The sequence below is a fragment of the Pleuronectes platessa genome, chromosome 21 (genome assembly GCF_947347685.1).
Source record: "Pleuronectes platessa chromosome 21, fPlePla1.1, whole genome shotgun sequence".
Lineage (NCBI taxonomy): Eukaryota > Metazoa > Chordata > Actinopteri > Pleuronectiformes > Pleuronectidae > Pleuronectes > Pleuronectes platessa.
Window position 1 is genome coordinate 4,562,544 of NC_070646.1, and position 26,975 is coordinate 4,589,518.

General features: G+C 44.6%; 1 protein-coding gene across 5 annotated transcripts in view; it reads right to left on the minus strand.

The window, feature by feature from the left end:
• Window positions 1–4,312: 4,312 nt before the first annotated feature.
• The window catches only part of svild (supervillin d), a 40,535-nt gene continuing 17,872 nt past the window's right edge, over window positions 4,313–26,975 (minus strand). For 4 of the 5 annotated variants that reach the window (XM_053413453.1, XM_053413454.1, XM_053413456.1 and 1 more), the window contains exons 3-29: window positions 26,353–26,387; window positions 24,261–24,322; window positions 21,517–21,611; window positions 20,658–20,763; window positions 18,475–19,085; window positions 17,485–17,617; window positions 11,948–12,095; window positions 11,577–11,648; window positions 11,355–11,441; window positions 10,981–11,164; window positions 10,719–10,891; window positions 9,773–9,934; window positions 9,498–9,634; window positions 9,107–9,254; window positions 8,588–8,733; window positions 8,228–8,403; window positions 7,962–8,097; window positions 7,513–7,813; window positions 7,255–7,409; window positions 7,040–7,142; window positions 6,557–6,764; window positions 6,337–6,470; window positions 6,093–6,248; window positions 5,454–5,597; window positions 5,192–5,304; window positions 4,954–5,109; window positions 4,313–4,729 (exon numbers count right to left, since the gene is read on the minus strand). In XM_053413453.1, the coding sequence (XP_053269428.1) occupies window positions 4,643–4,729; window positions 4,954–5,109; window positions 5,192–5,304; window positions 5,454–5,597; window positions 6,093–6,248; window positions 6,337–6,470; window positions 6,557–6,764; window positions 7,040–7,142; window positions 7,255–7,409; window positions 7,513–7,813; window positions 7,962–8,097; window positions 8,228–8,403; window positions 8,588–8,733; window positions 9,107–9,254; window positions 9,498–9,634; window positions 9,773–9,934; window positions 10,719–10,891; window positions 10,981–11,164; window positions 11,355–11,441; window positions 11,577–11,648; window positions 11,948–12,095; window positions 17,485–17,617; window positions 18,475–19,085; window positions 20,658–20,763; window positions 21,517–21,611; window positions 24,261–24,322; window positions 26,353–26,387 (4,168 nt within the window). In that variant the 3' untranslated portion in view covers window positions 4,313–4,642. The remainder of the gene's footprint in view (window positions 4,730–4,953; window positions 5,110–5,191; window positions 5,305–5,453; window positions 5,598–6,092; window positions 6,249–6,336; window positions 6,471–6,556; window positions 6,765–7,039; window positions 7,143–7,254; window positions 7,410–7,512; window positions 7,814–7,961; window positions 8,098–8,227; window positions 8,404–8,587; window positions 8,734–9,106; window positions 9,255–9,497; window positions 9,635–9,772; window positions 9,935–10,718; window positions 10,892–10,980; window positions 11,165–11,354; window positions 11,442–11,576; window positions 11,649–11,947; window positions 12,096–17,484; window positions 17,618–18,474; window positions 19,086–20,657; window positions 20,764–21,516; window positions 21,612–24,260; window positions 24,323–26,352; window positions 26,388–26,975) is intronic. The other variant, XM_053413457.1, reaches the window with a different exon arrangement.

The following is a 26,975-nucleotide window of genomic DNA, read 5'->3' on the forward strand; positions in this document are numbered from 1 at the left end:
GCTGAAGAAATACAAACGTCGGTTTGAAATGCAAGAAACTGTTTAATGTTGAATGTCAGTCAATCGCGTCTATTCAGTAGGTAAACAACCTATCTGCTGCAGTCTGGAGCCAAACATTCCCAGAGGATTTTGGAATTTATATTTTTGAAGAGTAACTATCTTACTCTTATTGAGCAAAAGCACCTTCTACAGAAACATGTGGTGATTAAACCAGACCAGAAGATCGGACGCTGTAGCAAATCCACCAAACTCTGTTTAGAATTCTTCATACGTTTCCCCGGCAGAATATTGGAAAAAACGCAGATTATTAACGAATAATCTGAGTCTAACTAATCTACAGTTCAGCTTTGCTCTTCAACTTGTTGGACCTGATTCTGACACTTGAAGCTGTGACTCAGTTCCCGATCGTACCCACTCACCAGATGGAGCAAGATCAGACGTGCAGGGTGAGAATGAGTCAGTGGTGCTTTGATGATCAAAGGAGAAGATGAATACCATCAGTATGGTGAATATGACGCTACAGCAAGCATGTTATTGAATAAAAAAGACAATGAAGTGCATTTAATTTGTTAAATAAAATGATTTAAAATGACGAGTTGTGGTTTTATTGTCGGGTCTGTGCAGAACCGTTTCTTGGCTCGGAGCAGCGACTTTATGAGCGTCTCCAGGAAGTTACTGCCCCCGGCCTGAAAATTGTAGGTCACATAAACTCCACAAAACTGCAGCGTTTCATTTCTGCCCTTTGGTCAAAACTTGTGAATCTCTTTTTACCTTCAGTCAAGGCCACACATGCTTTACCTGTGTCGTAGTGAGATACTTTATCGATCCCGAGGAAATGGAAGCATCTAATAGATTAACAAATACAGACAGGGCAAGAACAGCACGTCAGAATTACAGAGGAAGAGTAAAATGTGCTAATAGTCAACAAATGATCAGTAATATGGAAGAAATTAATAAACTTACGTGAGGAAAACGTAACCTGAAAACAAAACCAAACATGTTGGTGCATAAGTAAAAGTGTGTTTCTGTGGAGGCTGTGCAAACAGTCATGTTTAAGCCACGGAGCTGCTGCATATTTAATGTGAATTAAATCGATCTGCTCGTCTAACAAACTGCAACTTTTCCAAAATGTCCCCAAATGAACCCTTTTCACTTTGGTCCATCTTGACAAAACCTGTACAACAATGTACAGTGAGTTTTAATTGGAAAATTCTTTATTAACTAGTATTTCAGGGAAACACCAGCAGGATGCCGGGGAATGTTTCTTGTGTAGGAACTCTTCAGAGGCCGCTCGTCACCCGGCCTGTTCTTACCCGGGCTAATCTGCCGTGTGTCAGCCGCCTCACTGTGGGCTGAGGTGGCACCAGAGCCAGGAGGCAGAACCGTGAGGGTGATTAATGCTCCCAGGACAGAGCCGGGGATAAACAAACAAACCAGAGGCCCGGCTACTGTTGGAGGAGGCAACAGTAGCTGGGCCCCCCCAACCCCCCCGCCATATGCTGTTGGAAAGAACTATTACTGTTTTCTGGCAGCAGCTTGATATGTGGCTCCTGCAGAGGTGCAGAGCTGTAATAACACACACACCTCTATGTGTGTGTGTGTAAGTGTAGGTGTGTTGGACATATTGTCTGAGTGACCCCTGGTGCCAGCCAAGCAGGTGTTGTTTGAAACACCTCAGCCGATGCACGAGTCAGAACATTGTTGATATTCATGTTTCTGACTCAATGTTCCAGATACTTTCAAGAGAAAAGAAGAAAAAATCCTTCCGCTTCAAAAGTTTTGTCTTAAATGTTTAATTCTCTTTTCATCACTTTCTGAGTATATAAGTATTTTGCAATGAAGGTCAACGTTGGACTGACCACACCCCCTGGTGGTTAGATAGGAACATGACTGTAAATGTTGTCTTTCTGTGACTGTAATGCAGAAGTTTGCAAAGGTGCAAATGTGAGCAGGCATCAGGAAGTCAGTTATATTCACTCTAGTGGGGATTTGTTTTGGGGTTGCAGCAAACTGTGCAGGAGGAGCCACTCTGATGAAAGCACCACTCCTCAGCCTCCTAAACCAACAGTCCCATCAAGTTCCAGTTGCACAACATTTCACACACTCATAGATACCAGTCCTGTAAATATGGAAAAGATGCAAAAAGGTTTCAGAATATCTTATCGCGCAATATTTGAGAAAGATAAAGAAATTCGTATGCAGCCTACGCACCAAAATGAAATGTCTTCTACCCTGAATCATATCACATCCTTCCACCAAGTTTGAAAAACACACTTTTAAATGAATATTGTGTCTATTTATCACTGTAATAAGGAAAAAGGACTTGAATCTACAATCTTAATATTCAGAAATCCTGGCCACCACCAGCCTGTGTTTAAAAAATGTACAATGAAGAATGAGATACTGAATACCTGGATGTTATCCAGGTCCTCCTCTATTAAACACAGCAGACCTGAACAAAGCAAAACTCACGTCCTCATCTGACTCCTCGAGCTTTGTTTTAATGAAACTGATATTTGAGGTCTGACGGCTCCATCGATTTTAAAGCCTGTGATCAAACAAAGCCAGCGAGACCTTTCTCTCCCACTGTGGACATTCGGCTTCGTCAAACACAGGTGTTATTAGAATAAAAAGCTGTGTTCAGTTTGCAGGGAGCTCTGGTGTGGCCGCCTGCTGCTTCACTGGCAGAGAGGGAATGAGATTGAGTCATTGGAAATGGGATGTTTCCAAACGGCTGCAGGGAAATAAGGCAAATGAAATGTTTTGGGAAAATGGTCTGTAATTCGTTTGCAGCTGTTATAGACGTTAAAGCATTTTGTCACAGAGCAAAGAATTAAACTTTTTTAATAGAACCGACTGATTTATCTGTTGGCTGATAGCAATAAGCTGATTTGACCTTCTCACAGACATCGATATCTACATTTATATTTACCTATATAAAAATGTCATGTATTATGTTTGATATATATTGGTTGTATGGTGTTTTCTTTTAATTTATCGTTTCATTTCTATGTCATAAGTCTTTGATAACGACATCCTGGGAATTATTGCCAATTTTGATTTAAATGTAAAATATATCTGTTTAAAAAATGATTCATTCAGCTTCGGCTCCCAAAATCCCATCATCAGTTCAGCTCTGCCTTTTAAAACCACAGTAAAAACACTCAGCAGTGGAATAAATGAGTGTGATGAGCTTTTTCCAAACAAGCACAGTGTTGTGTTGTGTTGTGTTTGTTCTGCAGCAACTGTGGAAATATTGATCCCAGCAGCTCTTTTCACAACAGACACTTTGTAGGTGAAAGCACAAATAACATTGACGACTCCTCTGTTCTACTCAAGTGTCGCCTCAGTAAACCACTGATCAGTTTTATCACCTCTCCTCCTGTGAAGCGATAAAAATGTCTCACGTGAAAATAAATAAAGATCACGACAACGTCCACCCTCCAAAAAAAGAAAATCAGGACCAGACACTTTTTTAATACTTTATTTTAAAAGGGAATTCGAGCGTTCACGTCTCTTTTTCCCCCGACCACCAATGTTTCAGGAATAAAAGCTGACCTGGTCGCTGTCTCCACATATAATGCAGATCCTATATATCACAGAAAAAATAATAATGCACATTGTAACAAATGAATATGAGATTGTTTAGAAAAAACAAGTTTTCTACTTTGCACATCACGGGGCAGACACGTATTGACAGCATGTTGTGTATATAAACATTTTAAAGGAGCACAGATAACACACTCACAGTCTCTCTTACATACACACACTTAATACTTTTAGTTATACATTTACACACACACATACACATAGAGTTCATGCACACACTTACAAAAACCCTTTATAACAAGACAAAAGATTCCATTTGGTCCCAAGCAACCAGTTTATAGGCAGTTATTTACGAGAAGCAGGAAATGTCTTGTACCAAACCTGGTAAAAAAAGTGTCAGTTTTTTATGTCAAAGTCAAAATTTAAACTTTCATCATTTCAGTTTCAACAAATTTTTGTTTAAACTGATATGAAACCATCTTTGGGACTTACTTTACTTTACTGTTATGACAGACAAAAGTAAAAACAAATTATTTCTATCTTCTTTCAGCCGACCTCAAATTACAGGGATTGTTCTCTGAGCTGTGATTTGTTTTGACTTATTGTCGTTTCTTTGTCAACGATTTACTCCCACCACACAGAGCTGACTTCTTTCTCCCATGAAATGTAAAAATCGTTGAATAACTCCCCCAGTTTCACACCACAGGCAAATTTCTTTATACAAATACATTGTCACCAGAAAATCAACACGTCTGGAAAAACATAAAAACACATTCATTTATAGTATTTTACATATTTATAATATGAGGGTAACTATTTCTTTTTTTTTTTTTAACCAGAGAAGGAAATCATTTCATTAAAAGATTAACAATTGCACATAATTGTTGGGTAAAATATTTCAAGGACACAAGGAAACAATAACAATGGAGCTGCTATTAAAAATAGATCAACATTTGAACAAAATTGTACATTCGCTTTTCTTCATCCTCGACAAAACAAGGACAATGTCTTTTTTTCTTGGAATAAAAACAAAAAATGTAAGAAAAGCTGCAGAGAACATGAAAAAGAGGCAAGTTTGTGTAGATGGAAGGTTTTAAAACAGACCCTTGCTTTTCTTCAGATTCTTTTGCTTCCAGTTCGGCAGCGCGTTGAACTCCACCCGGCTCATCTCCAGAAGAGTCTGAAACACACGTACAGGAAACAGCCACAGTTTACAAATCACAAACATTAGACTTTCTGGTCTTGAGCTGCATTATTACCTTCAATGGAATATTCAGCACATTATACGTTTGTATGATTATTCTGTTTATCTGCTCTGACACATACAAACTTCAATTTGCATTTCTAACAAAAGCTTTATCAGTTTTCTAAATGCTCCTGGTGGTCTAACTGTGAGCGTCCCACCTTGAAGTCCTCGTCGGACAGGTACACCTCCAGGCGCAGGGGGTCCACTCCCTCCGGCAGAGGTTTGCCGGTCAGCTCCTCGATGGAGTACTGCTCCTTGCTGAGCCGAGACAGCGCCTCCTTCACCAACACCACCTTGTTCTTGGAGTTCTCCACCTGCTTACACACGTTAATCACAATCAGTAAACAGATGTAAAAGTTGCTGGAATTTCACACATTGCAGAGAAAAGTCTCCCACCTCCGGAGTGAAGCTGGAATCTTTCTGCCAGTACGGGAAGATGTTAGTGAAGGTCAGGGGTTCACAGCCTGCGTAGACCAGATAAGCCAGAGGGGGGCGCCGTTGGTTCTTCTCTGTAAATGACAGAAATGTAAAAAAGGTGGTGATGCTTTAGAATTCAGACATTTGCTGAATGGAAAACAGAGAGAAAAGTGTAAATAATGTGAACAGCTCAGCCCTAGTACACTTCTAGCAAAGCTTCCTCCCGTGTGCGACCTCTGACCTTTGCAGTACTGCAGCACCGTCTCCATGGCGCACTTCCTCTCGCTGTCCCAGCGCATCTTGGCGGAGCCGGTGCGCTGCGTGTCCTCCGGCTGCCAGCCCTGCCACAGGTACACCTCCATACGGTTATCCAGCAGGAACAGGGCTGGAGAAGGAGTGACACCAGGATGAGACAGAGTGTCAGACTCAGAGGTGATATAGAGTTTACTGGTGTTACTGTGGCGGTTTGAAAGTCGCACATTAAGCCCTGAATATATAACAAATCCATCGACAGGGAAGTGAAGGAAAGTGTCTTTTAAACTAAAGCATCTTGAGAAGTTTTCATCAGTACAAGGTTAAAACAGGAAACTAAGTGGAACTGAATGTTTGTGTTATTTCCATGAGAAACCTGCTTTTCACTCATGCACTGATCTACGGACATTTGGAAAGACGATGAGTTTTTGACGAGGGGACAGATACTAGTGTTGATCTGCTGAAAACAAACTCGTGGGATTTCCTGCTTCCTCTACCCAGGTGCCGCCCCTCGCCTGAATGTTCCAGACGTTTCCCTTCTGTTGTATATTTTCTATTTCAGGGGACATAGATTTGTGCTCCTGAATGAAATGGGGATGTTTAGTCAAGTGAAAAGCATCACTGGTACCTGGCTGCTGAGCGTCGTAGAGGTTCTCTTGCAGGAACGGCATGGCCATGACTCCCTCCGTCACCCGGGCAGGATACAGCTGCTCCTCCCCTTCGAAAACCCCCGAGCTGGCACTCAGCTTGAACAGCCGGGCCGTGTAGTTGTACTTCCCAGGATCTGGGGGCAACGTGCACGTCTCGTTAATGAGATGACTCGGGATGTTGCCTGGTGGTTTGAAGTATCGTGTGTCAGTGTGAGGACGAACCTTGCAGCATGCAGTCGTACGCCTTCTTGTCCTTCAGGCCCAGAGCCTTCACGAACTCCGAGGGCTCAGCTCCTTCCTCCACCTCCTCAACTGTCACAGTGCTGCTGCTGCTCAGACCCAACTCCGAGGGACATCTGAACACAGCACACAGAAAACACTGCAGTTAACTCCACCACAGCAGGTACAAGAGGTTCATCCATTACACACACACGTCTCTTACCTCTGGGTTAGTTTGTCTGCAGCTCTCTTTGCGACCTGCCTGGCCCTGGCTTGTGACTTACAGCCGTGCCACAGGTACAGCTGAGCTTTCTGGGCGTTAAGAAGCACCAGGCTGGCACGTGAGCGCAGATTGGCACTCTGGCAGTTCACCTCCACCAGCGAGGCCTCCACCTCCGCCTCGCCACGGACACAGAACAGCCTCCAGCCACCTGGACACACACACACAGTCGTTGAGATCGGACTAAGTGGAAACCCACTGGGACGTCATGCACTGGTTTGTGAGCTGCTGGTTTTGATGTTAAGCATCTTGTCCGGCACCATCTTGGTTTTTTAACCTTCAATAGACTCTCTATAGAAACTGACTTCATTAAAAACCAGTGGAGACATGGACTATACGACTGTTTTTACACACATCTATGGTCCAGACTAGTAACCTATATTTTTCAGAGCATCACTGAATACAACAAACATTTTCTTCCATTACCTGTGTTGTTGGCAGCATCTTCTCTGCTGCCCTTGTGGATGATCAAACCTCCCAGGAAGAGCTGGAGGAAGCAGGGCGGCTCTTTCCCCTGACTCACCAACACCTGGAGCCACACAGTGAGGAACGTCACACTTTCACCATAACTTAGTAAAAAGATAAGTGAAGCCTGGGATAAAGACACCGTTCTATCGATGGTGTGATGAGCTGAGACCCACTTGTGACCCCCGGTGGCTGCCCAGCTCCACGGTCATCAGAGCCGAGGTTCCCTTCTCGCTGATGCTGGACTGTCGGCCCTGCCAGAAGAAACACGCCGTCCTCTCTCGACCGGGAGCTCCGGCGCTCAGCTCCCCGGGCTTCTGCCTCTTCCCCACTGAGGGAACAGAGGCACAGTGAGCTTCAGAGCACTTTGACCTCCTCAGTGTGGACCTCCCTTATAGATGCATGAATCAATTGTTTTTTTAAACCTGACTGACCCAGTGTGGTGACGGAGTATTTCCAGCGGATGATGTAGGCGTCGCCCTCGTGCAGCTGGCCCAGACTCTCTTTGGGCAGCTCCTCCTCGATGTGCTCTTTAATGTGCCAGCTGTCTACAGTGATGGTAGCCAGCTCCGCCTGCCTCCCGTCCTCCGTCCTCACCAGGCCGTGGCCCCGCTGGACATTCACTCCCTCCAGGACGGTCTTCACCGGCTCGGGCTCGTTGTCCAGCAGCGCTCTGGCATCACACGGCTGCAGCTCCAGGTCGAATGAGGAGCGGCCAGTGGAATGGACCGGACTCTGAGCAGACACAACGATTTCACCTGGTTTTGAATTTGTTATTTAACCAAGAATATATATATATAACAGGATGAATATATCAGTTATTCCACTGCCTGTTTTTTTTTCTGTGCATTTTATTGTTCTAATTTAACATTTGACTCTCTACCATGATTTCCTCAGCTTGAGCAGCTTCCTCTTTCTTCCTCTCAGCCCAGTCCAGGAACTTCTCTCTGAACAGTGCCGTCTCATTGTGCTCCGACAGCCGACCAAACAGAGTCCAGCTCGGACGACCCTCCCCCTGCCTGGACATCACACACACACACAAAGACACACACTATCGTTAAAAGTGTTCTGTAGGTGTACTGGCCAAAAAAACCCACTAGGGGCTACAACAACACAACCAATAACCTCAATAACTCTTGTTACACTCACTGTGGCACGTCCTCATTCGTGCAGGAGGCGTCCAGAGGGTTGACTCTGCAGCTGCTGTAGTCGTAGCTGCCGCTGAAGAGCTGTTTGCCCAGTTTAACGGCCACTTTCCTGTCCCCCAAGGGCACGTCTTTCCCGTGCCACACGTACACCTCACCGCCAAAGTCAAACACCAGCACCTGGTGTCAGGTGTCGGCAGCAGCAAGGAGACAGAGCAGAGAGCCGTTATCTCACCATGCAAGACAACATGAGGCCTAAAGACGGGAATTGAAATGTCCTCTGGGACTACGTTTATCTCTTTTCAGACTTTGTTTGCAGGTCCCAAACTTTGATGGGGCCCATTACCCCCTTAGTGGTTTTTACCTCACTGGAGTTGAGCATGGAGACACTCGGGATGGAGGCCCATGCGTCATCATGAGGCACCAGCTTGTCTCCCTGGAGTCTGTACACCCCATTAGAGTCGAGGATCCCCGTCTCGTACAGTTCATCTTCCTCCGGCTCCCCTACACCTATAACACACAAACACACACACAGACACACACACATTTCAGAGAGAGGCAGGTAAGCATATGTGCAGGACAGCAGGGGAGGCAGCACGGTTAGACGGAAGATCCTTCAGATGTTAAACCAAGCTTCAAGCCCGAGTCAGGAAACATCAACACGGCTGAAGTGTTCTTAAGAAAAACAACAGATACCTACAAGTTCTATTGGACAATATTATATTATAAATCAAACCGTATAAAAGTGCTGTTCTTGTTTACTTTCACTAAAATACCCTAATAAATGTTTACAGTTATAGACAAAGATTGTGATCTGAGCTGAGACGACCTCTTCAGCTGCTGTTCCTCCTTCAGTAAACATAATAAACGTGTCTGCCTGCACCTCTGTATTTGGTCTTTCCTCCCAACAGGCTCCAGAACTCTTTGGCCCATCTGGTCTCGGTGTTGATTCCTTCCTCCAGCGTGGTGACCTGCGGCGCCTTGCAGCCCAGGTCCCTCTTGGCCTGGATGAACGAAGCCATCTCCGACGCCTGCTCACACGGAGCATAATGCACAACGTGTTACGACTGGACATGGGCGGAAGATTTGTCTCTTTATTAAATCAGTGCATCCCAAAAGAGCATGAAATACCTGGGGGCAAGTCATTTTAAATGTTTTCCTTCTGCAGCATGTTTTAGTTTGAGCTTCAGGAAGCTGTAGCAGCACCTGCCTGAACATGAGGCAGCTTCTGAAACACATTCTTGGTATAATCAGGTTTGTGTGAGGTTCGCTACCTTGGCTTTCTCAATGACGTTGGCGAACTCTCCGCTCCACATGTAGCAGTGCTTGGGCGTGATGAGCAGGAAGCAGTCACCGCTGTTCAGAGAGCGAGCTGTGGGCTCCACCAGGCGAACCTGGACGTGCCTCCGACCTACACACACATATTGTTTTTATCTCACAGTTAAACTTCATATTCCTAAGAAACACATCTGAGAGGAGCTTTATTTAGTTTCCTCTTCATAAGAACACAATCGTAGAAAACAAACACACAGCCCATTCCCTCTCTGACCTTTGATGCGAATAAGCATGAGCTTGTTGAAAGGCAGCGCACTGTTGTTGGTCACCACGTCTGTGGACTTGACGCTGCGCAGGTTGATCTTGCGGAAGTTCTCCTTGCTGGCGAGACCCGCCAAGGCCACGTCGGCCAGGTTCTGTTTGGAGTGTTTCGCCACTGAGGGAGGGGGGGGGGGGGGGGGGGGGGGGGGGGGGGGGGGCAAACAAGAAAGGTTATCAACTGGTACAAGTTCCAGGTTGAACAGTGCCTTGAATCATAACTGTGTAGTGATGTAATCTGACATCCAACAAATAAAAACCACTAAGTTGTTGTACAGTAAATATGAAAGACAAATATTTTCTTATTCCTTCCTGCACTAGATGTCACATATTTCATGTAGCCGTCTCATTTCCTCTTTAACTGTGAACAGGTCCCTAAGTTCAGCCAAGTCTGAGCAGAGTTTCAATAGAGGAACTGAATATGGAGAGCACAACAGCCGCAGACAAACAGGTCGGGTGGAAACCGATCAGAGCTGCTCACACCTTCAGATCATCTTCAACTTCTCCTTGTGTGCGTTGTGTTTACAGTGCGTACGCTTAAATAACAGGGCAGCTGTTGTGTGTCTGCAGTGATCTGGTTTCTCAGAATACCAAGTTAACGAGAAGCCTGTAATGGCTTCTCGTGTCTGTAATGAGGTGGGCGATGAGAAATCAAATTTGCCCAAATATATGTCCGCAGCAGAAAGCTAATTTGTCCGGCCACATAAACATCAGGATGGAATTATGCATTTGTTTATTCACGATAATTCAATTTGAGTACAACAGAAACTAAAACTGACTCTGAAAAAAGCAACGTCCACATTCCTGCATGAGCTGATGGAAAAGTGATTATTGTGAGATTCTATCAAACTTGGTTATGGTTATATTCAGTGTTTTCTGGTGGAGCCGTCTAAGAGTCTTACTCCGCTCCACTTGGATCCTCTTGGTTTCCACTGAGGCCACATTGAGCCGCTGCTCGGTGTAAACCTGCCGGAGGTCGTTGCGAGCAGCCAGAGCTCGCAACGGGTTCCTGGAGCCCTGGTTCCTCCGGGCGGGCCGCACCGCACGCTTGTGTTCTGTTACGGTCGAGATGAGTCTGAAAACACAGTGAATACAAGTGTTTTTAGGATGTGATTGATGGATATGATCGATGTAGAGGAAAAAGCCAGAGATGAATTCACTGACTTTGGTGTATCGGCCTGAATCAGGCTGAAGTCCTCCTCGGTGACGACCACGCTGGAGTCGTGGAGCGAGGAGGGGGACACGGATTTGTAGAAGTTGCCGAATGTCTCGTCGTCATCCAGGGTCATCACCTCCTTCTCCGTCTCGGCCGTCACCTCAATGGTGGACGTCTTGTTTTTGCTGACGCCTGACCCGCCCGCCACAGCACGAGGAAACAGGAAGGAAGGAAACAGGAAGAAAGGAAAGAGGAAGTGATGCACAGGCCGTCAGATAATTGTGCTTTTTGGTGAAAGGTGTGAGGACAAGATGTGTAACGCCTACGCTACAATAAGTCCTTAATAACACAATGTAGAGTTAAACATAATCTTGGATTGTACCTTTGCTGTGGAGCTTGTCGAGGAAGGACTCCAGTTTGTCGAGTCGTTTGTCTCCTTCCACCTTGACGTCAGTTCTACTGGAGATTTCTGTCCAGTAGAAACAAACAGTTCTGTTAAATTGGGGTTTTGTTGAGGTCATGTTGAATTAGTGACACATGTGACACATATGGTCACAAGAGCCTGGTTCTTTTATCAATACAGTGATTCACTCAATGATCGTACCTTCATGCGGCTTCACAGGTGTGCTGCTCGATTTCTTAATAGAGATAAGAGGCGTCTCCTCTGAGACAACACCTGAGGGAACACAGGGGGGGAATTAGAGCTCCAAGTAATATGAATGAATTCAAATCAATTACTACTTTTATCTAAAGATGTCAGAAAATAATGAAAAATAAACATCAATATTTTAAGAATAAAAACGTTACATGTTATAGTGTCTTGTTTTGTCCGACCAACTGATCAGACTACAAAGATATCTAGTTAACTTTGAAGTAAGTGAATAAAAAGCAGCAAATTGTCAAATTAAATAATGAATAAATGGCCTTTTCAGTCAAAAAATGTAATAACTGCCTCGCAAAAGTAAATAGACTCACCCCTCTTGGCCATGCGTCCGGCCACAGTGAACTGGACGGAGTCATTGGCTGCTCCTTTGCCTTTGTTCTTCCACTGCTCCTCCTTCTCCTTGAGGATCTTCATCCTGTCCATCAGCGACATCTTGGGCTCCACTTCTGGGCCGGACTTCTGTCAGGAATAAAGTCCAGTTTCAGTTATCGCTTCTTTGTAAGCAGTTAAGATGTTTTAAGATGAGGCAGCTGAGAGGACACACAAAACCATGAGTCAGCAAGAAAGGTTGGAGGAGGACAGGAGAGGGAGATTACTGATGAGGACGATAATGTAGTGAAGCAAACACACGAGCAGAAATGATTGTGTCTATGCCAGCAATGAAAACCCTCATTTTTTATATTAATAATTCCGGGAGGAGAAAGCAAATACTTCCACAGAAGTTCTCACTGTGTTAGTCAAACTTTATTTTTACAACAAAAAGTCATGAAGGATGTCGAGGCCTGATGATAAAACACAGAATCTCTGTTCGTGCAGCGAGGCCGTCCATCACCCGGTACACAGCAGAGCTTTTATACATGATTTACTCCTGCTGTCATTTCTGCACCTGAACCACCAGTAAAAATGAATCAGCAGAGGTTTACTGCCCCCTGGTCCCCGCGGACCCCCGCTGATGTGGAACAGTAATTAATGATATTCCACTCGTGAAAATTTGAAGCATTTCATTGCTTCTTTTTTTTTTACAAGCTGCCACCCTTTACACTTTCGCTGATAATGAGTTTTTTAGTGGGTGTAACATAGCATGAGCGGCAACTTCCTTTCTGCAGTGGGTTACATTCGAAGAAAATCTATTTCTGCATTGGAGAGCAGACGAGGAACATGATGTTGAAGACAACTGTTGAGCGACTGATGATTGAACAGGCAGAAGACAAAAACAAGAGAAAGTCAAACAAAAACTCTACCCACTTGTTTTTGTCTGCATGTTTTCACTGTAAATTACTGAAACATACAACATTTATTCACATGAGGGCCACAGGGCGGTTTGTGCTGCATGAAATTAAAGTAAACGACAAACAAATGGTTAGGATTCACCAAAACCACACAGCTAGTTACAGTCATAGAGGAATTTCTCCTAGCGGATGAAAGATGGTCGGTGTGATCTGCTGACTGTCAAGTCTGCAACTTAAAACTTCAGCTCTACTGTTGGTTCTGCAGAATCAACTTAAACAGCCGCAGATGTCAAGAGCTCTAAGAAGAAAAAGATGTTGAGCCGCGGCCAGGTCGATGTCAGGGAGGCTTAGAGCAGGAAAAAGTGCATGAGCAGTATTAATAGTCTATTCCCTAAATGTAAGTCAATGTAAGAAATTGATGGGATGGGAGGCTGGATGATTTGCAATGGAAATTTTCCAGTTACAATTTCTCAGAGACGAAATTGACGCTTTAAATCTATTTGTTTTATTTAGTCGACCGGCCGAAACCCAGAGATATTTAAGTTTGTCATGTTTTTATCATGTTTGACAAAGAAAAGCTCCAACCCCAGGTAGGACAATCGTGATATTTAAAATATGTCCTTGCTTTCCATTTAAAGGTAAATTAATCTTTAACAATCAAACTGTCTAATTCTGAGCAAACTTGAGTTTCTTTCAAACAATCCTCCACTCATTCCCCCCCCCCCCCCCCCCCCTCTCTTCGCACACAATGGCAAAGGTACAAGTGGTAACAGATTTTTTCTTTGTTTCTCCTCTAACGTCAAACACGTTGCACGTTGTGGTCAAATATTAGCGTGACACAAGACAAAGTTCAAAGCAACACATTGACTCACACAGACGTGCAGGGAGACGACACACCGCGGCTGAACATCACAGTGGACGCTCGCTGATTTCATAACAACTGATAATTTGACACAAAAGCACACACACACCCACACACACAAACACACACACAGATGTTTCTGCACATACAGGTCCTGAATGCATTATGAGTGGGGATGTGAGTTTTAAGTTGATTAGGACCGAGCACACACATTGTTTGTGGTACAGGACTGAGAAATCCCTGCTTCTTGTACCTTTCAATTAATAAAGGCTCATTTATGCTCGATGCGTATTAGTGAATGGACAAAGCCTTGTGTACGTACTCTGCGTTAATTTCTGTATTTGTTCACGTCTTCCGAAAGCTTACGGACAGGAAACACAACAAATGTAACAAAGCAGTACTACAGGAAATCGTGGGGGGGCAGTGAAGCCAATAGTTTAAGCGAGACGACCATAAGACAGGAGGAATACATTTCAACGAAGGATTCATCTTCCTTATGTCGAGGCGTAGCTGTTCTTTATTCTTAAGAGGTGCAGTATCACAACCTTCTCCGCCGCTGCCATGTTTGTTGCTATCAGAAACTGTCGACTCGGCACTGCCCTCTAATGGATGTACTGCTCATCAACAATGCCAATGTAAAGAATGCATGGAGGTATGTAACATGTGTGTCTCTTTTTGTGTGTAACGGAAGCATAAGTCAGCCTAAAAACTCAAAAACACCACTTTAAATGCCTTGTAAAGCACAGTTTATCAGTACAGTGAAACTTGTGCAGTCATGCTACAGTGTGTTTCACGGCCCTGCAGCATTCTCCAACACTGACACGGCCCCTCCAGCCAGCAGCCCATCTCTGGAGTCAATCAGAGGAGGGAAATACCTTGGACTGACAGGACCCCAGAGACAGGGGGAGGAAGGGAAAGGGCCCGGGGCCTCGAAGCCTCACAGGAAACCATTTTTCTCAGCCCTGCCTGACTGTACGGAGCAGGCCGCACCTCGGCCAAACCACTGACACAGATATCAACCAACCGAGGGCCGGCAAACCGCATTCATGTAGCAACAGCGAGTGTGTCGACAGCTCTGATTCCTCAGAGCGGGTGAGAGATTGTCCAGGAAATAGGGAGAGAGAAAGGCAGCGTTGCCTCATACATGTGCACTCACCTGGAGGGACAGGGAAAGGCAGACAGGCAGGTGTCAGACAAAGGGTCCACAGTTTGGGGAACAGAGGAAACTGGAAAAAAGGGTGGAAAGAGGGGGAAGTGGTAGGAAGAGAAGAGGAAAGGAAAAGGATCAGAGGAGAATGCAGGAGGAAGAGCGCGGCAGGGCGACGTCGTGAGCTGGTTCCAGCGAAGAAGAGCAAAGAAACAGACACAGGTCATTTGAAACCTGCTGTAACGTTTGGGAGAGTGGGAGAGAAAGGAAAAGGGAAACAGACTGTTTATAACAACGCATGAGGAGAGAGCAAAACACCATAAAGTGTGAATCATCCTGACTTACAACAGCAGGAATCTGGCTTCGTGGTTTAGTGGGAAATCAAGACGCTCGTAATAAATTGGAATTAATAAACTCATCTTTAACCGATTGTCTCGGCTCCTATTTTTCCTGGGAATCACCGCGGCTCAGAGACGATATTTCCCACCGAGTGTTAACGGAGTGACACGTCTGTGGGGGGGCTGCGGTGTCGGTGTTTTGATTTGTGGAGAGACTCGTCTGCAGTGAGTCATCGCGGGGAAACTAAAACTAGACACTTAGCAGATCCTGCAGGATTTAAAACAAAACCTTTCAAATATTATTCTAACGTCTGCATGGATTTCTGTAAAAGACAGTAAACTTTTTAACTTATTCCCGAAGCTGAATTGATATTGACAGAGCAGCAGTTTATATATTTTTTTGAGGACAGCATTAATCATTAACTGGTGAAAGGCTGCAAACAGTCAAAGTAACGTATTATTAACGATCATTATCCAAAACACGACAGAGCTTTAAATTGAATTTACAACCGAGGCCTCACTTTACAACACGACCGTGGGGCACTGAGCAGCGCAGCCGGCTTTACAGGAAACATCTGGAGCTGGTTGGAGATGGCCACGGTGTGTACCATGCACGTTACATTCCCTGGTCTCCCACATATCAAACAAAGAGCAACAACATCTGTTTGGGCTTGGCAGGCCTCAAGATTGGACTGACAGGCCTGAACATGGAAACCAGAAGGGGCTTTTTCTGCGAGGTAGAAATGTAACAAGAGCGGTCACATACGATGGATGCCACACAGATGATGTGGAAACTCTGGAGAAAGTCTGCATGAGTCCAGGTGGGAACACAGCGGGAGATTATCACTATCAATATCTCGGTGTGACGAAGAGGAGCTGTAGATGTAGAAGAGACATTTGAGAGCTTTTGGAGATGAAGGTCGGCCGTGGTGTCGATTTTGCTCTAAACAAAAACACATGATCTCTGCGGCAGAGTTTTCACGGTACGTCCCGGGCTCTGCGTGTTCCACCCTGAAGCCGGCCCTCACCTGAACGCTCCAGAGACTTTACTGTTCTTGTGAAACGCGTCAGACTCAAGAATCTCCTGCTGTGTTCTGGCAAACTCCTGATAATGTCCGCACCCTGATTGTTGAGACAGAGGTTCTGTCTGAAAGCACCTTGAGTTTCCCGGAGATCTCCAGTAGCAGAACAAGTTCCAGACCACTCCATACTGAATCAAAAGAAGAAGCCTGCAGACTTCTTTGGGGGTTGCGGTTGCAGCCTTTGTGCCATTAATGGAATTACACTAAATTATATAGACTATGATGATTTATAATAATAAAGGCAGACCACATGGATGTAACATGACATCAGTATTTAGCTGAGTGAAGATTTTTGGCTGCCAGCACTTTCTTATAAAGTGGATTTATTCTAAGTTTAGTTCATCTTTGGATGAAGGACGAACCCGATCCATGAAAAACCCAGAGAGGTTCCCCCGACCCTCACAGGCATCGAACCGGGGGATGCTTCATACGTTTAAACATGTCATCACTTCAGTCTTTTTGGATTTTTCCTCCACTGAATCATCATTAGCTATTTACAAAGTGTCCTCGTGGTGGTTATTATATAGTCTAATGGATTTTTTCCACTTGTGAGGGGCTGGGGGGGCCTCCATGGACTTTCAACACTCCTTCCAAAATGTGTCCGTGTCCAATAAACACTGAACCATCTGCATGTTTATATACGTTTTTCAACGTGTATGAAGAACACAAAGCTTGCTTGTGGAGGATTGTTTTTCTAACTTTGAGGAGAGGAGAAGTGAGACGCTGTAAAACCCGGCAAAGGAAGCAGGCATTAGCGTGGAAGGTTCGCAGGTGTTTGGTCGCGGTGTAGGGTTTTATTTTTACAAGGGGGGGGGGGAAGAGGGTGTGTCGCTCTTCCTCTTTGTGAGGCTAACTAAGCCCTGGATCACTGGCTTTGTCAACACTACTTCCAAAATCTGCTGCAACCCGGAGCCCTCTGAGCCTCACGCCCTCTTGGCAGCGGCTCCGGGGGAAACGAGCTGATTCAGCAGAAGAAGAAATGTGTGCACGGCCAAACTGTGTCTTTCCCTGTGAACGATGCTGAGGGGAAACCTCCACATGTGGCAGGATCTGCTCATTAAAGCCAATACCACCGTAAAAGAATTGGCTTAAATTTTTAATAACTCTCACAGACATGTTATTCCTCCCACATGAGTAACAGCTTCACCCCCCCCCCCCCACGCTGAAGGAGAGGTTATGCAGTAACTCACCTTTTTCCTCCAGGCATTTTCGGCACCTTGGAGCTTATTGAAGCGATCGGCCAGTGACGTCTGGATCAGCTCGGTTGGTTTTGATTTCTTCAGTCTGTCCTTCTTCTCATCTTTACTGCTGAACTCTGACAGTCTGAAAAAGGATAAAGACAAATATGTTATTTTCCATTACTCTTTTACGGCAGCATTCAAATACAAGTAGTGTTTACCTGAGCTACACAAGTCTGAGTAACGTTTTACTCCCTAGCTCATATTTTTGCCTCAATTCACAAGTTCACAGTGCTGTTAATTTTAAATACTGTACAGTATATCTTTGAGAATATTTAGTTACTGGGAGCTTCAGTAATGTGGCTTAACCACAGACAGGTTTCCACAAATGAATCCAAAACATTCCAGACACAAACGCCACCATCTTGTGCCTTCAGAGCCGGATTCTGTGATGGAGGCATTGTGGTATGTCGCCGTGGAGCCGAGCTCCCGCTGATACACACGTCAGTCTCAGCTGTCAATCAGGACATGTCACTGAGTTTTAAAAGCATCAAATAACAAATAAACTCCTTGGAAACACGTTATTTACAATTTACTTGACGTATTCTATTTAGTTTGGTCCATGTCCCATCCATTAACATAGAGGAGGCATGGTTTATGACGTGCACTGCACCCAAACACTTTGATATCACTTTTGGGAGCTGTCAAGTCGTCCATCTATATATTGAGTCTATAGGCTCTAATGAAAAAATTATTCCAACTCCATTTGAAAATTATATAGTAAGTAATATTGAGATATCCTAATGTTTAAATATTGATCATAAGCTAGAATCCATACAAGTTCTCCTAACTAATTAATAAGTTATTAAACAAATCAGTCACTGACTTTAATACTTCTGCATTATTTGTATTTTAATCTTGTTTTGGTTCTATACAGTTCAATTTATCCAATTTAGTTTACTGTACTGAAACATGTTGCTGTGTTGGTGTTCATCCAATGACCTCTGTTTGAGGGAGGAGCCACCACTTCCATCCAAGCTGCTGTCCAGGTCCTCAGCGTCCTCCGACACCGTGGACATCTTCTCCAGACTCCCGTCAGGAGACGAACTTGGCATCTCCTCAAAACTTCCTCTGCTGCTGCCGCTGCTGCCCGCGCTGAGTTGTCTGTTGATGCTGTAGCACCCCCCATCTGGGACATCATCAGTCAGTGACTCATCCTCTCCCTCGATTTCCTCGAAGTCCTCATCTTCAATTTCTTCCTCTTCTTCTACCTCTTCCTCTAACTCTTCTTCTACCTCTTCCTCTACCTCTTCTTCTAGCACCTCCTCCTCCTCCTCTTTTTCTTTCTCCTTCTCTTCCTCTTCATCAGCCTTCTGCGTCTCTTCCTCACTCTCATGGTGGCTGAGGGTGACGCTGCTTTGCCGAGCTGGCAGGCCCTCCGGCGTGGAGCCCTCGCTGTGGTCCGACTCCACGCTGGTGGAGCGACATTTCTTTAAGATTCCCTTGATGCCGCGAGGCCCCGAGTCTTGGCGTTGCAGAGAGGGAGGCTGGCTGGGGGGGGAGGGAGGGGGAGAGGCATCTCTGTGCTTGCTGTCAGAAAGGAGACTGGAGGCCTGGTGTGGACAGGGAGAGAGACAGAGTTTACTTTTAATACTATATTTAAAATATCTGGAAAAAGACTTTTAAATGGCAGGAGCAGTATATTCTACTGAAGCTTGATTATAGCACATAACCGTCCCTGATGACATTTTCCAATAGCGACTGACTCCTCTGCAGTTTCCACATAAACAGTAAAAACCTTCTTCTATTACCCCAAAGTCTCAAAGACGGAAATATGCCTCATGTACAGAAACATGCAGTTTCAGCTTTCAGTGACCTACTGTTGTTAAGAGGAGGATGAAGGCTGTGGCGTCAGATGAACAGGATGAAGTGGTTAAAAGAGAATATTTACAACTGCAATTCATTATCCAGCAGTTGCCCGTCTACAGTAGTGAGAGAACACATCACTGAAGTCCTCACTGAACGACGCTGGCTCCCCATCCGCTGCAGATCCAGTTCAAGATTCTATTTGTAACTTTTAAATCACAACAAGGTCTGACTCTGCTTTATATTTCCGAACTTTTAACCCTTTCCTCTGCTCCGGGACCCCTGAGTTCAAAGATTCTAATGTTTGGAAAAGGCTTAAAACAAAAGGCGATCATGCTTTTACTCTTTTAGCTCCAACCCTTTGAAAGACCCCCAAAAAAAAAGAAACAGGAATAAGTGATTATCAAAGAGTGAAACCGTGTGGAGAGGAGAAAGACTGAAGGATTTGCCAAAAAATCACAAAGACTTGTTTTGGGACAACACATGTGTTTGTTGTGCTTTCCAGGAATAAATAAAAAAACACAGAAATGAAAAACGTATGTGAAGCAATACGACAAACTCTCTTGTAGTTCACCCAAAAAAAAATGAAGATTCCCTCATTATCTACTCACCACAATTTCTAATAGAGGGGTGGTTGAAGTGTACGAGTCCACAAAACACAGCGTTGCAGCCGAATCCAATACAATTCAACACTTTACTCACCCCTCCATCAGAAAGGTGGTGAACTATCCCTTCAAAATACATTAACTTTGCCAACACATGTTTCAAACCACAGTGAACAGCCGCTAAGAAACAAACAAATCCATTTGTGTTTGTTCAATCCATCACTGAGATGACACAACAGCAGACAAACTGCTGACAGGGCAAAGGCTGTGAGGGAGTGCTGAGTGAGGAGGAGCTGGGGAATACACTGAGGCCGACTGGATGCTGAAGGGCAATGCTAACCAGGTGGTGAGCCGCTTCAATGGAAAACACAATGTGCATAACACGTGGGGGCGCCTGTGTGTGTGTGCACGTAATCAGTTTAAGATGTGGTGACGTGTGCCAGTGTTGAAAACGACTTTGAATCTACATGTCCACTGCAAAAACAAAAAAACCTAATGTAAATATGACCTGGGTAGAAACAGAGCCGAGCTGGAGGTGAGTAAGAGCTCTGGAATTGGCTCGCATGCGGTGGTGAGATTTTTCAGACGTGAGAGAGCGCGCGAGTGTTGGGTCAAAAATATTATCTTTCCAAACACAATCCACAGAGATGACTTCTTCAGGGGGTTATGAAAACCAGGTGATAGTTTGAAGATACCTTTACGAGCAGAACTCACCTCTCTCTCCTCGGCAGCGGCACCATCTTCCTGCTGCTCGTTGCACGAAGGTTCATCCGAGGCCTCCTTCTCCCCCATCGTCTGGCCTGTGTCAGATTTATGAAGCCTGATATATCGGGGAGAAAAGGACAAAGATGTTGGAGACAAAAGGTTAAATCAAAAAACTGAAACACGATGAAACTGAATCCACCCTGTGAAGCACGAATAAAAGCTCAGAACCGCAGATGGCTTTGCACTGGAGGGAGTATTTTCACGATCACAAACAAATATGTAATTTTTTTTCAACGTGGACTTTTCGATTATAAAAATATTTTCTCCTTTATTAGAAACAGTGGAGCTTTGCTGAAAAAAGCTCAAATGCACTGAAGCGAAAGGAAAACTGAGCACAGTTCAAACTCCATGTGGGCAAAGAAAGGACTGAACTGTCTGGCTCCAACTGCTGCAGCCATTAACTTCAGCCTGGTTTGCATCACCATAGCTACCTAACTAAGTGTTTGTGTGTGTGTGTGCATGAGTGTGCGAGAGAGAGAGAGAGAGAGAGAGAGAGAGAGAGAGAGAGAGAGCGAGAGAGAGAAAGAGAGAAAGAGAGAAAGAGAGAAAGAGAGTGGTATTAAAGGCGAGGTCTGCAGGTCTATCTGGTTTATCTCTGCACAACCTTTCATTGCTCTGTAATTACCTCTGCACTCGGCCTGTGTGAGAGAGCGTCACTTGTTTTCAAAGTTCTTCTCTCTCGATCCGCTCCTGTTGTTTTACATGTAATTCATCACCATCCATAAAACTTTTTACTCGACCGGTGAGTAAGTCGACTTTAATGTTCAAACGTCGTCCCTCTGGTAGAAACACATGTGAACCTGCTCACCTGGTAAAGGCCTCATCCTCCTCGCTGCTCATTAGACGATTCACTCCGTCACCGGCCGGTCGACGGCTGCTCCCATCGTCTGCCCCCTCCGGGTCCTGCGGGCGGAGAGAAGAGCGGAGGATTAGGAGCTGGGTTTTTAGAAATCCTGCCGGAGGAGGACGACGTCAGCTGTAAACAAACCTTGATGAAGGAAGTGAGTGAATGAGTAAAGCTCCTCCCCTCCACTTGGGCAAAGCAGTTAAACATGCAAATGCTCCAGCTGAGTTGCTTAGAGGTCAAGGCTGTGGTGTGTGTGTGTGTGTTAGTGATTTTGAAGCAGAGTTTTACCGGGTGGGAGAAAAATACCAAAACCTTTGAGTGAATAGAGTGCAAACAAACAATATGAAGACAAGATGAATATTGCCTCTGCTGCATTTTCCACAATGAACTATCCTTAAGGGAGACATTTAGTTTTGTATCGACTATTTTTGATGTTTAATTTGAGATACAAGTACATGTTTGAAAGTTTGATGAAAGTCTGTTACCAGCTTCATTATTTTGTTCTATGAAGCCATTTTCACATGAACTCTGCAAAATGTCAGAGTGAGTGTGTCCGGACTTTCTCAGGAGTTTGCCTTTCACGTATGAAGAACACTGCAGGTCCAGGGGAGACACGTTCACATCAGCAGGAAACTCTCAAGAGTGATCAGGTGACTTCTGCTGCAGAAATCTCAGTGTTTTTGTTTCCAGCACATCGACAAATGGTCTTTGAAGGTAGACATCTTCTGAATCTTCTACGTGCACGTCGTCTCTTGAGAATGTCCTGCTGTATTCTCAAATGGGCTATAACTGGGGGGGGGGGGGGGTCTGGCAGGAAAAACCACTGGAAAATGTCCGAATCAACTAGCTCGGACATTTGCTCTCTCACAAACAGCCCCTCTGGATAATTTTAGGAGAATATCCATATTTCAGCGATGGTCTGAAAGCAGCGATAGTCACGGGACGTTAAACCTGCACAAAGTGTGACCCAGGCAGCTGTGAGAGCGTTGTCAGTAAACACTTCACCGCTGCCCCCGGGTGACATGGTGCCGATAAGTGGATTTCCAGCTGTGAGGAAAGCAACCAAGATCCAATGCTGTTTTTTTTTTTTTCCTTCTTCACAAAATTACACACCAAAGCTCAACAGAATTAAAGGCCTCTCGCATCAAAGCTGTGATACAGATTATAAAGAAAGAACTCTGTGAATATATCGCCCTTCTGCAAAACAAGTTATTTTTATACACACTGGGTATTCAAAATATAAATGAGCTGTGTCTTTCTCTAGAAGACTTAACGCTTTGGTCCGTGTTGGAAGGCGGACACACTATAACCTCACTCCTCCTGCTGCTGCTGCTGCTGGAGACACTGACTCACTGGCTTTCACCAGGGACTGTGGAGGAGAAAGGAGTGATAAGGGAAAAGTGACGACAGTGAGGGAGCATCTGTCGGTGCTGATGACTTTCAGGCGAGGGAGTCATTGAAAAGGAGGAACAGAGGGAGACACAAAAAAAAAAGAACTCAGTGTGATTATGAGATGTAGCGTCTTTGGAGGAGCCGGTTTTCCCAGCAGGGTTTTCAGCAGAGCAACTCGCTGCCATCTGGGTTCACTTGGCCAACCTTGGCACTGGTCCTGCTCTGCGAAGGCCAAGTTAGAACAACTATTTACATCCAATATCAGGAAACCTAACCACGTCCGAAACCCAAGCAGCCTGGGAAAGCCCCGATACTTTTAAGCACACATGTGTATATCTCCCCATAGGATTGGGGACATTATCTAGTTTTTTGTTTTCCAAAGTCCATCCTCTAGTTCCCTGGACTTGTCTTTTCCCACCGCTGCGTTTAAGACAACCGTGAACTGTTTGTGCTGAAGTCACGGCTTTGGCCAAGTGTGCATCCAGGTGCAGGACAGCTCACTTCCAGAGGGGAGGGCTGAAGCAATCACCATCTGCTCTGGAAAAGTAAATCAGTAAGAAATATCAAAAGGATGAAATCTCGATTGGTTATGAAATATAGATATAGCCTCTGTGACATACATTTTATGTTTTGGCGCTCGGTTAACTGTGTGTGTTTCGGGAGGAAGGAAATTTAAACTGAAAATAGAGAGGATTTAAAAAAGCAGGTGGTTGAGACACGTGAACGAGGAGCTGCTTTCAGACATACAACTATGGAAAATCTGCTATTATTATCCAGAGGGGCTTTATATGAGAACGCAAATGTCCAAGTTAGTTGCTGCGGACATTCTCCCGAGTTTCTTCGGCCAATCCCCTGGTGACAACTCTAGATAATATCCAAATGAGAAGGATCCAGAGGTCTCACAACAAGCAAGTGGGAGCATTGATGATGTTTGTGATCCCGGCAGCACAATTGATACCTTACGTCCTTCCTCCCTCCATCACCCCTCACTCGAATACCTCAGAGATATCTGCGAAGTCTCAAATGCGGCTAAGCGGAGAATCTCCTGCCGCATTGTTCATACGTGAAAGACAATCACTGGAGAAAGTCTGGAAGGTCTGTTCAGAGCAGACATTATCTGGAGTTCATGTCTGAAAATGGCAAAAGCTTCTATGACAATTTTAGGATATTCCCCAGTAAAGAAAAGCAAGTTAATGAAGGTTCGGCTTTATTCAAAACCATTGAAACCAGGACAAAGAGCAAATATTCAAGCAATATGTGATTTGTGTAACACAGACATGCAGGAGATGGAAGGAAAAGCTTTGATACTGGACCTTGAAAAGAGACTTTTTGGTTGTAGCAGACCTCTTGGAGGAGTTCACAGGTGTATCATCGACTAAAGGAGACACACACAAACACAAAGTTGGTTAAATAAACAACAGCGAGACTTGTTCAACTAAAAGTCACGTTAGAACGATTTATAATGAACATGTGTGTTTTTAAATCCACAAAAGAATTTTCTGATATTGGCTTTTTGTAAACAGATTACAATACTAGGACTGAGCACAGACACCTATGCACAGGTAGATGTAATAGTTGATTCGATGCATGTTCTCAAAAAGGTTCAAGGAGCTGCACACAGACACACACAGACACACATCAGTCTTTTCAGGTCAAGTGGACGTTTTCCTCACCGGGGGAAAACGGCTTGAAAAGTGCAGAGAGGAAACCTGACTGGATATAATCTCACCGGCTTCACTCATGAGGAGGAAACAGACTGAGATACGTGCACTGGCCTCAGGTCCGAGTCTTTGAGGTCATCAATGAGAGTGACACTGAGATGATTTATCCCTTTATAAGAAGACATTGACATGTGTTTGCACTTATATGTGAGTGAGAAAGAAAATAAATCCTCATGTGAGTTTATCTAATCAGAACCAGCCCCGGGAGTAGAATAAACTTCTAATCAGAACAAAAGGAAACGATTAAATTTAATGGTATTCCAACCACAACACAAAATCCTTAAATCAGCTCACTTAATCCCAGCCTCCCATTTCTTTAGGAGTGTTTTTTATTCTCCTAACAATGTGACTTTCCAAGCCAAAGAAAACAAAAGGAAGAAGCAGATCCAAAAGAATGGCAAGTTTCTGAAAAACTCCCCGTATCCACTGGAAGAAAAAGTTCAGTTGAGGTCTATTAATACTCAGGTTATGATTTATGATTCAACGCTCCCCTCTTGTCCAGAACGGAGCGTGATTTAGATCAGATGATGAAACTTTAAGTATCGTCGACTCTTGATTCCTCTCAGACTCGGTCTAGTTCTGACTGCGGGCCAAGTTTTCTTACATCATCAATCCAAGACTGAGAGAGATGGAAAAAATCTCCACTTAACTTCACTGATTCTTCCATAAGTGCCGTCATCCATCACACGAAGCAGCCAAGTCAGCTTTTGACCTTATTGAGGCCAATGGAGCCGGCACATGAGTGAATACATGATGAAACAGCACAGACCCTGATCTGATTTGAGTCCTGTGTGATCTGATCACACGTGGACTTCTGGTCTGAGTGATCAGATCTCATGAGGTGTTGAGGTGGGTTCACATATTCTCAGGCCTACTCAGCTAACGTCCTCTGTCCAGCTTCATTTAGACAATTTTGTCGAAATTAACGATTTGGATTAACAGATTAAATTCTACTCAAATGATTCCTAAATGTTTGACAACACACAGGCTGAAAAACACTCAACTCAATGAGGTTTAACAATTGTCAGTTTGATTTAAATACTCAACTGAGAAGGTCTGAGATAAGGGAAGTAGTATAATGACTTTTCAAGTTGTTATCTTACAACTTCTTTGTTTGGATTAAATATACACTTGAGGTTTATTGAGACAGGGTCACCCCGACTTCCTGTTCTATGTAGGAGGCTTCTTGTTCAAACACACACGCACAAACACTCTCACACTCAGTCAGACAGAGCCACTCACACTCAGGCTGTGGGCTCAGGTGGCTGACAGAGTCAGAAAAGCAGCCAGCGGCTCTTAGCTATTTTCTTGTCTCTTTATAGCGACAGGTTCCAAATTTAGTCCATAATGTTAACTGACTGAAACAAGCTTCCAGTGTAATTTCATTGGATCAAACATTTCAGCTGTAAGCACACACACACACACACACACTTTGAACAAAAACTCTGAAAACCACAGCCTGCAGCGAAACATTCAATTTAAAATACACAGCAAACAAAACCGAGCCAAGCATTTCAGTGTATCTGCTTTCCTTCACTTCCTCAGCCGTAGAATATCATGATGTGACGTCATTAATGAGCCTCGTACAGCGCTGAGTAACACAGATAACCTGAATGAGTCGAGGGCTGAAGCAGCCTGTGGAACAATGGGCTGTGACTCAGTGAAAGTGGAGGGCTCTTCTTACCTTGTGCCTCCTCGGTGTCATCGGCTTCCAGTCGCCTACGAGACAGAGGGAGAGAGAGATGGAGACGAGTGAGGTCACTCTCTCAAACACTGATGTGATGACACGGCTGCTACGACCGATGTTTGCAAACTATACAGAAATAAAGTCGTATTTATGCAGCCAACACCAATACAACCAGGTTTAAAAAGGATGCAATAAGAACAGGGCCACTGTAAGATGCCTTCTCTCCCTTGTATGATATTAAAGTACTTATGCTGCTCTTCCCTTCCCTTGATGATAACGACACAACAGCAATGTCTGTGTGGCGTCTGAAGATGACCACTCATCTCTGAGTAATGGACGTTAAATATGGATGGGGACAGCAGCTGCCTGTGGGGCTGCAGCGATGATGTAACAGGATAGGGGGTGAGTGAGGGGTGGGGAGGGTAGGGGGGCTGCTTTACACACAATAGAGAGTCATGGTGGACATCTGGGAGGGGTCAGAGGTCACTGAAAAAGGGGAGAGTCCCAAGCCCGCCTGCACGATCAAAATCTCTAGCAGTCCAGACGGTTTTGAGGTTACTGGCTCGATAAACCCCCCCGTCCGTGTTCCATTGTTTATGTCGAGCACATCCCAATAAAAG